This window comes from Lithobates pipiens, unplaced genomic scaffold (genome assembly GCF_037356315.1).
Source record: "Lithobates pipiens isolate NorthernLeopardFrog02 unplaced genomic scaffold, aLitPip1_a1.2 Scaffold_19, whole genome shotgun sequence".
In the NCBI taxonomy this organism is placed as follows: domain Eukaryota; kingdom Metazoa; phylum Chordata; class Amphibia; order Anura; family Ranidae; genus Lithobates; species Lithobates pipiens.
In genome coordinates, this window is record NW_027507764.1 from 546201008 (window position 1) to 546218173 (window position 17166).

At 42.1% G+C, this 17166-nt stretch overlaps 1 protein-coding gene across 1 annotated transcript in view; it reads right to left on the reverse strand.

Moving 5' to 3' along the window:
- Window positions 1-886: 886 nt before the first annotated feature.
- Window positions 887-17166, reverse strand: part of SAMD12 (sterile alpha motif domain containing 12) — a 927470-nt gene continuing 911190 nt past the window's right edge. The window contains exon 5 of the mRNA XM_077493250.1: window positions 887-3524. Coding sequence (XP_077349376.1) covers window positions 3502-3524 — 23 coding nt within the window. The 3' untranslated portion in view covers window positions 887-3501. The remainder of the gene's footprint in view (window positions 3525-17166) is intronic.

Below are 17166 nucleotides of genomic sequence, written 5' to 3' on the forward strand. Positions count from 1 at the left end.
AAATAAAATACATGTGGAAAATGTCAAGGGGTATGAATAATTTTTCAAGGAACTGTAACTTTTCCGATTTCCACAACTGCTACTGGCCAGTGTCTCAAAGATTTTGAAATTATAGCCAGCAGGGCAACTAGCATTTTCAAAATGAGATCAGCCTCCAAATCATCTACATTTCGGACAACAGTCCAAAATGGTGGAGGCCTTTTCCAAATTTATATCAACCACAGTGTACAAGATTGGTAACCTCTACAAGGGACATATTATTTTATAACACCTGGACTGGCCATGTGATAGCAGCAGACAGACCCTCCCACTTTGTACCCCCTTATCTGAGGAATTTACTCACCCAAGTTTATAAAGCTGAGAAACATGATGGAATCTTGCAGAGCTTTGCTGAGAACCCTTAAAATATTTATTTTCTGACCTTCCTCTCATAAAGCTGGTACTCCCAGTGCAAGCCTAATTTCAGCTGGCATGTTGCACCTCAATATAAAGATAGATTTAAAGCAATTGCACTAGCTGAACATGTTTACTGACTTTTGAAGGAATACATAATTGAATTGTCAATGTGAAGGCTTCACAAAGGAAGGTTACAGAAACCCCCTGACGTATGTTTCTATTCACTTGTGTCAAAATAAAAAACATAACAATAAGAAACATTTTGGTGCTGTAAAATTGACATTTTGATCAGTAGCAGGACTCTGTGATCATGTCTAACCAAATATGAATCCAGCACTGAAGATATGAAGAGGAATTCAAGAGGCAAAATGTAGACGCTATTATTACCAGCGGCTCTCGGCTTTCGCAAGGTCTCCTCCAACTGCTCCAGATTTCCCACTGGCGTCCATTTCAAGCACCATATCGAGTATATCATATAATACAAGTATAGTAAAATTGTACTATGGTATTTATTATTTATAGCTTGTGTTAGACTAAACAGAAGAGGTCCAATTTTGGATGATCAATCCACACTTAATATAAAAGAAACCATCAGGGAACAACTGAGTGGGGTATGGGGGCAAGAGGGCAATTGCCCCTTTTCCCCCAGGCCAGTACTAATGAGATATGTTTGACTGGTGTCCCTGTTAACATTCAGACTCTAATTGTAGCGGGACTCACAGTCAGTGACCATGATGGCCATAATATAGCCATCTGTTCCCTGTTTATACCTTCAAGCACAGTGTCTCCATAAGAAATCACTTGGGGAGGTCTGGGCTGGGAGACATTTGCCCTAGGCAGAAACTAATAAGATATATCGGACTTGAATAGATTCATCAACATCTACTTACTCCCCATTTATGACTTTGATCATATCATCTCCATATATATGAAAGCCCCAGGTGAGGAATGGAGTGGGGGACATTCCCCCCGGGTTAGCACTAATAGGATAAGTTGGACTTGAATAGCGATTCTTCAACATTATGATGTTGATTAGCGAGAGACCCACAATCAGTGCCACTTATTGGCCATTATATAGTAACTATCTGTACCCCATTTACAACTTCAATCACATTGCCTCCATATATAATAAAGCATTAGGGGAGGACTGGGCTGGGGGCATTTGCACCTGGACAAGCACTAATAAGATATGTTTTACATGAATAGAGATTCTTCATCAAAAAGACATTGATTAGAACCCACAGTCAGTGGCACCTGTTTGCCATTATCTATCTGCTCCCTTTTTATGACTTTAATCACATCTCCATATACAAGAAATCACTAGTGAAGGACTAGGTCGGGGGGCATTTGCCATCCCCAGCAAGAACTAATAAGACATGTTGGACTTGAATAGAGATTTGTCAACATTCCGACATTGTTTATAGCAGGACCCCCAGTCAGTGCCAAAAGCTGTCCAGTATACATTATAGCTACTGGTTTCCGTTCAAACCTTATATCACCGCGTATCCATATGTAGCAGATAACCACCCAGGGAGGAATGAGCATTTGCTCCCCACAGTCAGAAATAAAAGGAATATGGCTGCAATTTGCCTTTAAAGACACATCCACCTTTTGCAAAAATGTAATAAATTCACCCACGTTAAACGGTCCTTTACACCCCTAAATTAATCTATGCCCTCCTCCTTTCTCCAGGCTCTGCTCCCGGCCACCAGTGTTGCTTAGGCTATAATGATATGTTCCTGCTTCCACAACCTCCAAGGATATCCATGCTATATTTCCCAGGAGACTGATGGGTGGACTTATAGCGCATTATCAGGGGCCAGCTGCAAGAAACTGAGAGACAGCCGGTGCTCCCTAGGAAAGAAGAGGGTGGCGGTGCCAGGCCTGGCTTGTGGCATTAGTGCAAAGACTCACAGCAGGACAATGCTGGATTTGCTAGGCAGGTGAGTATGCGAATCAAGGTCAACCCAGCATAACATATAAGAAAGGGGGGTTTCAGTGAAGGCCCTCCTTAATAAAATAAAAAATGTGCATTTATAAAATTTTTGCACTCAAGCCTGCAGTGCATTGCAAACTCAAACAGTGCCTCCCAAGTGCAGTCGCTTGCATTGTTTCCTCCCAGCCCAAGGTCTGTACAGTGATATGGACAACTTAGTATGGGGCTGGAGGGAGTAAACAATGAACTGCAAGTGCAGTGATGTCACTGTCCTGCTGCTAGCATGATCTGTAATGGCAGAGGGGATCAATCCCTGTAAATGGAAAACGTAGCTCTATTAAAAATAAAAAAGACCCTGGATCCTGCAGGGAGAAGCATCCCAACATTCTGGTAAAAGGGGGGTAGGGGAATCAGTTTGAGGAGGGAGCAAGGCGTGGGGGGGTATATACTTTTTAAAAGGAGGAGTATACCTTTAAGATGGCCTTATATTGTACGTTTTTGATTGACAGCCAGACTAAAGGGAAGTGTTTTCGGCTGACCCGCCCATTGTATAATTATTGGTTAAGATGATAGATTATGGCTTTCAATTGGGCAATGTCAAGTCTATGGCATTACTGCAGACATCACTACAGAAAATTGATCCCGAGGAGGACAAAGATTTGAAAACCTTGTCAGATAACTATTGTTTTCATAAAATGATATGAGGTGTCTGCTACTTCTTCCTGCTAGATTGTTATTCCTCCTCCTTGCTGGATAAACTTGCATGCTTGGGGCAATCTAAGGGTACATGCCAGTGACAGTCCGCTCAGCAGGTTGAATCCTCACCTTCATATGTCTATAGCCAGTTTTCTCGGCTTGATCAATGGCAATTTTACTGTGTATGGCTAGTCTTAGATAGACATGTGTCTGTGTATGTAGCATAGTGTCAACTGACAACATATTAATCACAGTGGAACACCAGCGAGTGATGCTATATAGGCGGAGAGAGATCATAATAACAGGCAGAGCATTTAAGCACAATGTAACAGGCAGCAAAAAATCTCAGCTTAACGACCCTCGGCAGTTTTTCTCTCAATGACATCTGGTAGAAAATATTCTTGTGGAAGTGATGTGGAAGCTTGCTGTCGCTTTCAGAAGGGCGGATTGGCCTTCACTCTGATGATGTTCTATTACGGAGACATTTCAGTGGAGCCTGTAATGACAGAATAATCCCGTATTACATAATGGACACCTCCCAACCATCTGAGATCAGAAAGACACATTTACAGCTGAACTCCAGGCAAATATAAAAGGCACAAAATATTGCAGCACATTACATTATTTTTTTTATTTTTTTTATAAATACAGAACGTGTAGGCTACTAAATTTGACTGGGCATTAAAGAGAATCTATAATTCTTTTTTTTTATATATAGTTCTGTCTCCTAAGGGTTAAAGTGATTGTGAGGGTTAATTTTTTTTTAAACAATAACAAACATATCATACTTACCTCCACTGTGCAGCTCGTTTTGCACAGAGTGACCCCGAACTTCGTCTTCTGGGGTCCCCTGGCGTTTCTCCCAGTTCCTCCTTATAAGGATTAACAAGTCTCCATTTTGTTATACTGTCATCCATTTTAGACTTTGTATGACCAAGCTAGAATTCTAACTACTAAGACATAGATGCTTGCTATTTGGAAAATATGCTGTTTTCTTAGAATGCCCTTGGCCGCGAGAGTTTGTACAGAGAAAGCCAAGATATGCAACTATCTTATATTCTCTTAACTGCATCTGTGACCTAGAACGTCTGGACCACAGACTATTAGCACAATGTTGTTGAATATCGTAGTCTTATTCTTATCTCGTGTGAAGGTTAATGACGTGCTTTGCCATGAAGACAATTTCTGCTTATTTTGCTAGTTCTGTCAATAAACCTGTTACTAGGAAAAGTTTGGTGTATAGCTACGAGCGGATCCCTGATTGGCTACTCCACAGGGCGCCACCCCAACTGTTTCAGCATATAACCTGTTGTATTCAAAACATTAAATCGTAATCATTATTCACGTACATCTCGTGTATGTGCCTTGATTATCTCACCGGTGAATGGGACTCCCAAGTTTATCCAGACCACGGCCTAGGCGAGATAGGAAGAGGGAAATCGAGCACCTAACAGAGCAAGGACCTATCTTTACACTCCTCATATCAGATAACCCCCTAGGAGAAGCGCTCTCCCTAGGGGGTTACCTTGCGGGCATGCTCCCGAGTCCAGCATTCATGCCCATAGCCACCGAATGTGTGACTCACCCCCGCCCCCCTGGCGCATGCATCATTGGATTTGATTGACAGCAGTGGGAGCCAATGGCTGCGCTGCTATCAATCTATCCAATCAAGAGCCGAGAACCCCGGGCAGACAGGCAGCATGTCCCCGCCGGGGCAAGTTCCAAGGCTCAGGTAAGTAGAACGGGGGTGGGTCACTGCCAGGTGTTTTTTCACCTTAATGCATAGGATGCATTAAGGTGAAAAAACACAGAGGTTTACAACCCCTTTTAAAGTACATGTGGCACTTTGCCTCCTGGTTCCAAGTGTTTTCTAACCCTAGTTATGAGGTTACAACTTGCTTCCCTCCCCTCCTGCTGTATTCCTCTTGCCATTGCTGGTTTTGTAAAAGTGCTCACAGCTGAGACAAGCAGTAGCTATGAATCAGTTTGTGAGGGAACCATCTAGTGCCCTGCTTGAGTGGTTCCGTCAAGATATAGCTTCCTCCAGTCTGGAGCCAGGAACCAGATTTTATAGCTGACCATCCAAGACTATACGGCACTAGCTTAAATGCAAATTGGAACTCCCTTTATTGAAAACTCACACATAATATATAGCACACCAGATCAGTTGAGAGCCTAATCACATTATCGTATGCAAAGGAAACTGTATACTGGAATATAATTAAAATAACTAAGCAACAGCCAACATAAACAGTATGCTAATTAAACAACTAGCCTTGATTAGTCAGGGGAGGACCCGACCATACGGCAACAAGTCTACAACAAAGTACATTACATATTATCATAAGTATAAACACAGAGATGAGCATACAGACAAAAACAGTAGTTGACTCAATTAACAATGGGCGAAAGACACTCAACACATAACACATTAAACAGATTATATCAGGAAACCCCAGCATCAGGTTGCTTGAGTTGATTATATTAACATCAGCTCTGTGTCTCAAAGTTCATTGCTGGTTTGAGGCTTAGAGATTCCAAATATGTATATGGATCCTCCAGGTCCCAGAGTCTGTGTATTTTGGGGAAACATGGACTTAAATTCAAAGCAATACCTATATATGGAAGTGTGTCTCCAGGGACTTAATAGATTAAAGGTGTTATTATAACCTGATATATAAGTGACAAGGTGCAATATGCTATTTCAATAAAAGAATATGTAGGTAAAAATTGAAAAATGTGTAAATAAAATTATTTGTCACATTGATAGATATTTGCCAGCGTGCTGGCTGTGAAATGAAATTATGTGCAAAACCATAAATAAGTGATCACTTCTTATCTGAAACATATAAATACCCAAAACATATAAAGTGCTGCTGCTAAGTCTGCTTAATATATAGTGACAAGTATGAAATATGAACGCAGGTTTACCAAACTATAAAAATTTAAAGTGCACAAATGTGACAGTAGAATATGCATGCAATAATAAAATACACAATAAATATATGATAGATATCAGTACATCAAATGGAACATGCCAAAAATGGGAGTGAAAAAAGTGAAAAAAATTAAAAAAGGTAAAAATGGAAATATTGAATATTAGTCCAAGCAAATAAAAATGTATAAAAAAAGTATAAAAAGAATATATATGGAAAAGAGCAAGAAGTCTCTGGTGCAGTGCGGTAAATGTGGTTTTTTCCGTGGATAAAAGGAGGGGATGTGATAGATTCAAATCTATTCTTCATGCATTGTGGACACTTCTAGGTTGTACTCTCACCAGAAAAGTAACCCCATCCGGGGAGGATCAGCCTTCACAGTATGAGCTACTGTGTCGCTACTGTGTCCCAAGAGGAACTACGGTCCTTTCTCCTCTACTGCCACTTTCAGCAATGTCTTCTCTCTACTTCCTCCCGGCTCACCTCTCACCCAGAACTTCCTGTCTGTACCTGACATCACCTGTGATGTCAGGTACAGACAGGAAGTTCTGGGTGAGAGGTGAGCCGGGAGGAAGTAGAGAGAAGACATTGCTGAAAGTGGCAGTAGAGGAGAAAGGACCGTAGTTCCTCTTGGGACACAGTAGCGACACAGTAGCTCATACTGTGAAGGCTGATCCTCCCCGGATGGGGTTACTTTTCTGGTGAGAGTACAACCTAGAAGTGTCCACAATGCATGAAGAATAGATTTGAATCTATCACATCCCCTCCTTTTATCCACGGAAAAAACCACATTTACCGCACTGCACCAGAGACTTCTTGCTCTTTTCCATATATATTCTTTTTATACTTTTTTTATACATTTTTATTTGCTTGGACTAATATTCAATATTTCCATTTTTACCTTTTTTAATTTTTTTCACTTTTTTCACTCCCATTTTTGGCATGTTCCATTTGATGTACTGATATCTATCATATATTTATTGTGTATTTTATTATTGCATGCATATTCTACTGTCACATTTGTGCACTTTAAATTTTTATAGTTTGGTAAACCTGCGTTCATATTTCATACTTGTCACTATATATTAAGCAGACTTAGCAGCAGCACTTTATATGTTTTGGGTATTTATATGTTTCAGATAAGAAGTGATCACTTATTTATGGTTTTGCACATAATTTCATTTCACAGCCAGCACGCTGGCAAATATCTATCAATGTGACAAATAATTTTATTTACACATTTTTCAATTTTTACCTACATATTCTTTTATTGAAATAGCATATTGCACCTTGTCACTTATATATCAGGTTATAATAACACCTTTAATCTATTAAGTCCCTGGAGACACACTTCCATATATAGGTATAGCGCCAGATCTATTCATAGCAACCCCCAATCTAACATTCTCCACCCTACCAGGTGGATACTAATAGAGGCAGCTCCTACCTATTTCACTTTTTATTTATTTATACTTACATATAAGCTCCATAGCGCAACCTACCACCCCTGTTCCCTAAATTCAAAGCAAGACCACTCTAAGCCCTTGTACACACGGTCGGACATTCTGACAACCAAATCCAGTTGTCAGAAAATCCGATTGTACATAACGTGATGACGTTATTTCGTTACGACGGGACTACGTTCAGGCTAGTAGCCAATAGCTTTGGTCTAGGAATTTGATCTGAGCATGTGTGGCACTTTGTCCGACGGAGCAGGCTACACATGATCGGAGTATGTCCGATCGGAGCATTTTGACGGAAAATTTTACGGACAAATTGGAAAACTTGGTCCGTCGGATACTCCGACGGAAACAGTCCGATGGAGACCACACACACACAGTCGGATTATCTGACAAAACGGTCCGATAGGACACATTCCGTCAGAATCTCCGACCGTGTGTACAAGGGCTAAGAGTCTCCCAGGCATACACTTCCCAAAGAGTAGTGTTCCCTTAAAAACCAGGGCCAGTAGTCAGCAGACAAGAGGCCACCCTGCAGTCCTCTCCAAAAGCCCCTGTTCTGGTTGGGTCTGTCACACAGTTGTCTCCTTTATGGCTGTTGTTGGATTGATTGTGTCAATATCTAGGGTTAGAAAGCACTAATGCCCCGTACACACGAGCGGACTTTTCAACATCCAAAGTCCGACGGACTGAGTCCGTCAGACTATTCGATCGTGTGTGGGCTGCAACGGACTTTAGCTTCGCAAAAGTCTGACGGACTTTAGAAATGAAGCATGCTTCAAATTTTCCCGACGGAACTCCGCCGGACCCGGTCCCCTTCGAAAAATCCGCTCGTGTGTATGCTACTCCGACGGACTAAAACCGACGCTAGGGCAGCTATTGGCTACTGGCTATGAACTTCCTTATTCGAATCCAGTCGTACGTCATCACGTTCGACTCCGTCGGAGTTTGGTGTGATGGTGTGTGTCCAAGTCCGTTTGGTCGAAAAGTCCGCCAGAACTCCGTCGGAACTCCGGCGGAACTCCTTTGGAAGTCTGCCGGACATAAGTCCTCTCGTGTGTACGGGGCATTAGAAACATCATACAAAGTACTACATGTATCATGTATTTTGTCCCATAGGACTAGTAAACCCCACTGCTGCACTCTTAGCATATATATATATATATATATATATATATATATATATATATATTGTGAGGGGGTTAGCTCGGCAGCGGGTGTGTGTGACCCCCTGGATGGGTTCACAACACAAAATTAGGCACAGCAGACAGCGTTGTAGGTGCAAAAAACAAAAGATGCGGTTTATTTGTGCTACATGCAGTGAAACATATAACAGCCAAACAAAAATAAAACATGAAAATAAATCCTGGTCAGCTTGACCTCTAATTACACACTTAGATTCCCTGTCTACCAACTGAGTGCAGCCTTGTGCTGCACCAGTCCCTGTCTCTGTTGTAGAGGTTTGCCACACAGGCGTTAACTCACCGCACAGAACAGGTGTCACACTCCCCAGTCTATACAACACAAAACTGGTTCCAGGATGGAGCATCTCCCTAAGCATGCTGGGGTTTTTTGTAGAGGTCTTCCCCTCTAATTATACAAGTCTGCATAAAGCCTGAATCTAGGGCACACATATTTCCCATCCTGGATACAACCAGGTGACTTTACCTGCGTGCTGCCACATACCCCCCCTCTTGTTTCAACCTTGGGGTTGTAACACAAGCAGTCAGACATGCATGTATCCGAGACAAAGCATCCACATTCCCCATTTTAACACCAGGGCGATGCTTAACTGTAAAGTTAAATTCTTGTAGGGCCAGGAACCACCTATTTACCCTTCTATTGGTCTCCTTGTTCTGAGCCATCCACTTTAAAGGAGCGTGATCAGTCACCAGGTCAAAGTGCCTACCTAGCAGATAGTACCGAAGGGAATCTAGAGCCCACTTCACTGCTAAACATTCCTTCTCAATCGTGGCGTAATTTACCTCATGGGACTTCAACTTTCTGCTGAGGTAAATGACTGGGTGCTCTTCCCCGTTCCAGACCTGGGATAACACTGCTCCTAACCCAACGTCTGATGCATCAGTTTGTACAACAAAGTCCTTAGAGAAGTCTGGTGAGTACAACACTGGCTGGCTACATAAGGCTGTTTTTAAGGACTGAAATGCTTCTTCAGCCTCTGGGGACCATTTAACCATGACAGACTCTTTCCCTTTTGTCAGGTTGGTGAGGGGCACAGCCTGAGAAGCAAAATGGGGAATGAATCGTCGATAATAGCCAGCGATTCCCAAAAAGGCTCGTACCTGTTTCTTGCTGTTGGGACGTGGCCAACTCTGTATGGCCTCGACTTTATTGACTTGGGGTTTTATCACCCCCCTCCCAATAGTGTACCCAAGATATTTGGCCTCCTCCTGTCCAATGGTACACTTCTTTGGATTGGCCGTAAACCCAGCTTCCCGGATAGAGTCTAGGACTGCTTGTACTTTTGGCAAATGTGAGACCCAGTCTGTGCTATGGATAATCACATAATCCAAGTAAGCTGCAGCATATTTCTGATGGGGCCTCAGAATCTTGTCCATTTTCCACTGGAATGTTGCCGGTGCATTCTGTAACCCAAACGGCATTCTCTTATATTGGAATGCCCCATCTGGGGTTACAAACGCAGTTTTCTCCTTGGCCGACTCGGCCAGGGGAATTTGCCAATACCCTTTGGTGAGATCAAGAGTTGTCATATATCGGGCTGTTCCCAGCCGGTCAATCAACTCATCTATACGGGGCATGGGGTAGGTGTCAAATTTTGTAACTTTATTCAATTGTCGAAAATCGTTACAAAACCGCCAGCTCCCATCAGGTTTGGGCACTAGTACGATGGGACTGGACCAGTCACTCTGGGACTCCTCTATCACACCCAATTCCAGCATCCTTTGAACCTCCCCACGTATTGCCTCCCGTCGGGCCTTTGGTATTCTATAAGGTTTTAGTTTTACCCTTTCTCCTGGCGGGGTGATAATGTCATGCTCTACGCCAGATGTTTGTCCCGGCAGCTCAGAGAAAATCTCTTTGTTACGAAGTACAAACTCTTTAACCTCCTGTTGTTGGGGTTTCGATAAGGTGTCTGCTATTCCAACCTCAGGAACTAAGCAATCAGGCTGTGCTTGTGACAAAGTCTCTGCGACTAGGGATTCCCTATCCCTCCAGGCTTTCAGCAGATTGACGTGATAGATCTGCTCCGGCTTTCGCCTTCCTGGCTGTCTAACCCTGTAGTTCACCTCACTAATTTTTTCAATTACTTCATATGGACCTTGCCATTTGGCCAGAAATTTGCTTTCAACCGTAGGGACTAGCACCAAGACCCTATCCCCTGGGGAAAAAGTACGGGTCTTGGCCCACGGTTGTACACTCTCTGCTGTGCTAACTGCGCTTGGGTTAAATGTTCCTTTACAATTGGCATTACCTGTGCAATTCTATCTTGCATCAGGGCGACATGCTCAATCACACTCCTGTGAGGAGAACTCTCATTTTCCCAAGTTTCCTTGGCGATATCCAGCAGCCCTCTTGGGTGTCTCCCATAGAGCAACTCGAAGGGTGAGAAACCCGTAGAGGATTGGGGTACCTCCCTAATGGCAAACATCAGATAGGGTATTAGACAGTCCCAATTCTTTCCATCTCTATCCACCACCTTCTTTAACATTTGTTTTAGGGTTTTGTTGAATCTTTCAACCAACCCATCTGTTTGGGGGTGATACACAGATGTACGCATTTGTGTTACTTTGTACAACTTGCATAGTTCTTTCATAACCCGGGACATAAAGGGTGTACCTTGGTCCGTAAGCAGTTCCTTACAAATACCCACGCGGCTAAAAACAAGAGATAGCTCTTTGGCTATGGTTTTGGCCGAGGTATTTCGAAGAGGAATTGCTTCCGGAAAAACGGGTGGCATAGTCCAATATAACCAAAATGTACTGATGCCCCCTAGCAGACTTCATTATCGGACCTACCAAATCCATTGCGATCCTCTCAAAGGGGACCTCAATGATAGGAAGAGGTACCAGCGGGTTACGGAAATGTGGCATAGGTGCCGACTTCTGACACACAGGGCAGGAGGAACAATAATTTTCTGTTTCCTTCATGACCCCAGGCCAATAGAATCTCTGCAATACCCTCTCTCTAGTTTTCCCGGTCCCCAGATGACCTCCCAGAATGTGCCCATGGGCCAATTCTAACACCAACTTCCTGTAAGGTTTGGGCACCACAAGTTGCTCAATGGTTTCTTCTGCCCTTTGAGCCACTCGATACAGCAGGTCTCTTTCCATAGTGAAGTACGGGTAAGTGCAAATCTTATCTGGGTTCACTAACTCGCCATCTATTTTCACCACATTTTCCTGTGCCTTTATTAGGGTGGGGTCTTTTAACTGTTCTGTGGCAAAATTTTCCCTGTGAACCTCAAGATCCGAAAACTCCACAGACGGCATGTTTTCATCTGAGGATGTTGGCTCCTCCCCAGTTTATCTGCATTTTCTGGGTCTCCATGGCTTACCCATTTTTGGATGGCAGTAGGAAGAGCTCTCAGGAAACGATCCATAACAACACGTTCCACAATGTTTGGTGCGGTCAAAGTCTCTGGCTGCAGCCACTTCCTGCTCAGGTGAATGAGATCATACATTTGAGACCTGGGGGGTTTTCCAACCTGAAAAGTCCAATTATGCACACGCTGAGCCCGGACGGCCAGGGTAACACCCAGCCGTGCCAATATTTCTGTTTTTAGCACCACATAGTCTTTTGCTTGGTCAGGCTCTAGGTCATAATAAGCTTTCTGCGATTCCCCAGTTAACAGAGAGGCCACCAGTCCAGCCCATTGCTCCTTAGGCCACTTTTCCCTTTCAGCAGTCCTTTCAAATGTGGTCAAAAACACCTCCGGATCATCCTCTCCAGTCATTTTTGTCAGTAAACGGCTCACACCAAAGGATGAGGTATCATTGTAACCACTTGCCTCATTGGTCTGCGGATGTTGCTGTATTAATGTCTCTATTTGCTGTTGAAAACACTGCTCTTGCTTCTGCAACAGGTCTATGAAGCGGGCTTCAGATTGCTGCTGGGCTTGTTGCTGAGCTTCCAGACTCTGCAGGTGAGCTTTCTGCTGAGCTTCCAGACTCTGCTGGTGAGCTTTCTGCTGAGCTTCCAGACTCTGCTGCAAAGTTGCATTTGTCTGCTGCTGGGCTGCAAGGCTCTGTTGTTGAGCTGCAAGGCTCTTTTGTAAACCTGCATTTGTTTGCTGCTGATTTGCATTTGCTTGCTGCTGGTTTGCATTTGCTAGAGCCAGCTGTCTCAGTATCTCCTCCATGCTGGCCTTAAAAAATAAATAAAAAAAAAACTGCCAAAATTCTCCACCAACTGTGAGGGGGTTAGCTCGGCAGCGGGTGTGTGTGACCCCCTGGATGGGTTCACAACACAAAATTAGGCATAGCAGACAGCGTTGTAGGTGCAAAAAACAAAAGATGTGGTTTATTTGTGCTACATGCAGTGAAACATATAACAGCCAAACAAAAATAAAACATGAAAATAAATCCTGGTCAGCTTGACCTCTAATTACACACTTAGATTCCCTGTCTACCAACTGAGTGCAGCCTTGTGCTGCACCAGTCCCTGTCTCTGTTGTAGAGGTTTGCCACACAGGCGTTAACTCACCGCACAGAACAGGTGTCACACTCCCCAGTCTATACAACACAAAACTGGTTCCAGGATGGAGCATCTCCCTAAGCATGCTGGGATTTTTTGTAGAGGTCTTAATGAGCCCACTTACTTCAGCTGGGCTCATTAACTCTTCCCCTCTAATTATACAAGTCTGCATAAAGCCTGAATCTAGGGCACACATATTTCCCATCCTGGATACAACCAGGTGACTTTACCTGCGTGCTGCCACAATATATATATATATATATATATATATATATATATATATATATATTTCCAGTTCTCACTGCGAACACACATCACCTCCTGACTAAGGCTTGGCTCACATCTACAGGTGCAGACAAGCATTGACACGTTTCAGCGCGTTTTTCATGCATTCCCACACACGACATGTAGGGCAGTCCGTTCATTTCAATGGTTTGCCCTACACACAAGAAACATGGATAAGAAATGCCTGACTTTTTGCCAAAAATGCAATGCACTGTTTGCAAACACCCACATTTGCAGCAGAGGGTACCCTTAATAATTCATGATTATGCCATGCATTTTCTAAAGGGCAAAGCATAGGTGTGAACCTAGCTTTGTGGAGAAGGCAGGAGGGAGAAGGTTTATGTAGTTCTATCTAAGTGTGTTAATGCTGATCCTCCATTTGATAAAGTTAGTAAGCTTTATCACCCTAGGACAAAAAGTGCTGTAATGGCAAAATCATCAGATATAAATAAAACAATTAAAGCCTGAAAAAAACTAAAGTTGTCAATGCATCTAATGACTGGCCAGCTGCCACATATTTTATTTTTAGTCTTGGGGTTAGATATGCTTTTAGTAATCGAAATTAACCCAAACATTGTGTATAATAATCTCATTAGTAGTGGCAACAACTCCACAACAAAAGATAATGGCATTTTGACCATGTTAAAATGTATGTATAGCCAAAATGTCTTTGTAGCTTCGATCTGAGCAGGGAAAAACATAGAAACTTGGTCAGGTTTTTATTGTTGTCCGTCACCCTGTTCACCCTCCTTATTTGTTCTGTTGACCTATGTCAAAGAAGAAGAAAGGGATGGGAAATATCCAATTTTGGAGTTGTCACCAGAAAAAGAGGTAAGGGGAAATCCTTCAAATGGGAACCCTGTTCTGGTGACAACTGTCTATGAGAAGAATCCTCCTCATTTCGTAGACATTTTCTTTTTGCTCCCTGTTGTAGATTCACTCTCCCTATTTGTTCTGTTGACCATTATCACAGTAGCAAAAAGCGATGGGAAATCCAGAAGTTTAGAGTTGTTAGGAGAACAAAAGGTGAGGGGAAATCCTTAAATGGGGAACCCTGTTCTGGTGACAACTGTCTATGAGAAGAACTCCCCTCATTTCATAGACATTTACTTTTTACTTCCTGTTGTAGATTCACATGCTCTATGTGTCCTGTTGACTATTGCCTCAGAGGCAGAAAGTGATGGGAAATCCAGAATTTTAGAGTTGTCATCAGAATAAAAGATGAGGGAAAATCCTTCAATGGGGAACCCTGTTCTGGTCACAACTGTCTATAAGAAGAATCCCTCTCATTTTGTATAGGTTTTCTTTTTACTTTCTTTTGTAGATTCATGCTCTCTATTTGTCCTGCTGACCATTGCCACAGAGGCAGAAAGCGATGGTAAATCCAGAATTTTAGGGCTGTCAGCAGAACAAAAGGTGAGGAGAAATTCTTTAATGGGAAACCCTGCTCTGGTGACAGCTGTCTATGAGAAGAATCCTCCTCATTTCATATACATTTACTTCTTACTTCCTGTTGTGGATTCACATGCTCTATCTGTCCTGTTGACTATTGCCACAGAGGCAGAAAGTGATGGGAAATCCCGAATTTTAGAGTTGTCACCAGATCAAGAGGTGAGGGGAAATCCTTCAAATGGGAACCCTGTTCTAGTGCCAACTGTCTATGAGAAGAATCCCTCTCATTTTGTATAGGTTTTCTTTTTACTTTCTTTTGTAGAGTCATACTCTCTATTTGTCCTGCTGACCATTGCCACAGAGGCAGAAAGCGATGGTAAATCCAGAATTTTAGGGCTGTCAGCAGAACAAAAGATGAGGATAAATCCTTCAATGGGAAACCCTGCTCTGGTGACTACTGTCTATGAGAAGAATCCTCCTAATTTCATAGACAATTTCTTTTTACTTCCAGTTGTAGATTCATACTCTCTATTTGTCCTGTTGACCATTGAAGTCATGGGAAATCCAAAAGTTTTGAGTTGTCACCAGAATAGAAAGTAATTCGAAATTATGTTCTGGTAATAACTGTTTACAGCTATTTTGTTTTACTTTCTGTTACAAATTTGGGCACAGGAAGTGAACTAAAATGTCCTCAAGAGGACACAGGCTGCAACAACTAACCCCACAAGCTTATATCCAAAGTAAAAAGTACACTTTAAGGGCCAGTTCACACCAGAAGCAGTTCCGTGCGGTTTTTTTTCTGCACTAAAAATGCATGCACAGTGTTTTCCATGTATTCCAATGGCTCTAGTTCACATCATGCAGTCAGTTTCTGGTCTGTGTCTGGTGCAAAAACTGACCGGAAACTGACTGTATTGGTGCAGAAAAAACGGAACTGCATGGAACTGCATCTGGTATGAACTGGCCCTCAAGCATAATTACACCCATTGAATGAATAGTTTCAAAAAACAGTTACATTCCCGGCATGCTTGTGGACCCAACCAAATTGTCAAACCATCCAATGACTGGTGTCATAACTGATCACATGTGGAGCACCATGGCAGTTGGAGATCAAACAGAAGCTAAGATGACAGCTTCCTTGACTGAAAAGGAGGTTTTAGTTCCATTTTACTATAAAGGGAGAAGTTGGGTAATTATACTAGCAGTAATTGGCAGCAATTGTCAAACGTTTTGCATAAGCTTTTAACTTATATAAAGTTTCTATTTAAATAATTTTGCCTGAAATTCCACTCTAACATAAAAAAACCATGCTGTGTCAAGCTGCTGTGTGATTTGACCAGCCCCAATAATAATAATAATAATAATAGGAATAATAATAACCTAATATTAGCCAGATAATAACAATGCAACGTTTGATGTGCAACCAGCACATACACAATAATTCATATTTACAGTGCCAGCATTGCTATCACACACATAAATTATATCTGAGGTCAAACAATGATTATTACTATTGTTACAGTTTTTCAATGAATTTTGTGTTCCAAAAACATCAATGCAATTGCCATGGCAACCGGTAACACTGCCAGGGAAAAACAGCAAAGGTTAGGGAAACTACTTAGCGGAGGCAATTCATTTTCCATTTTTAATGCTCATTTGGAATAGGAACAATTTGGCTTAGCCTCAGCTCTCCTATCTAATCATTAATACCTAAAATTGGTCCAGGCTACCCAATCATTACAGCTTAGGATAAATTCTATGCTGCCCTCATTGGCGTCATAAGAGGGAATTATAACATTAAGAAGAACAGGGAAGATTTTTCACGCTGTGACAACAAATCATTGTAAGGTAGTTGGGGTGGGGGATCGGGTGAAAGACAAAGGGGATAATAAAAAAAAAATTTTGATTTTCTCTTTTCTTTTCTTCACTTGTAATGACAAGATTTTCCTGACACCCACGTATAATTATAAGTAAAATCAGCACGCTGAATGGAGATCAAATTAAAACTGACAAGACAAAGCATTTTTGCACATTTTAATTATTTTTACACGGCAGAAATCAACATGCCTCGATCTACAATATTTGACAATGCCTAATAATTAACATGGTTTAAATATATTAAGCGTGGAGCCCTGATTCCAGAATTAAGGTGTTTGGCAGAAGATCATTGTATAAGCATTACAAGTCTCATCAAAGGTCAACTATGGTAAAAGTGAAATAGCGTAGCGAATAATCTCATTAACAAAGAACATGTTGGCCATATTAAGCTTTGAAATGCAAAAGTTCTGCCTAAGGGCAGAAATAACAAGGTGTATACCAGTGGTCAACTTTTTTTTATATATATAGAGGGCCTCAAGTGTCCACAGTAATCAGCGAATGTAATGCTACA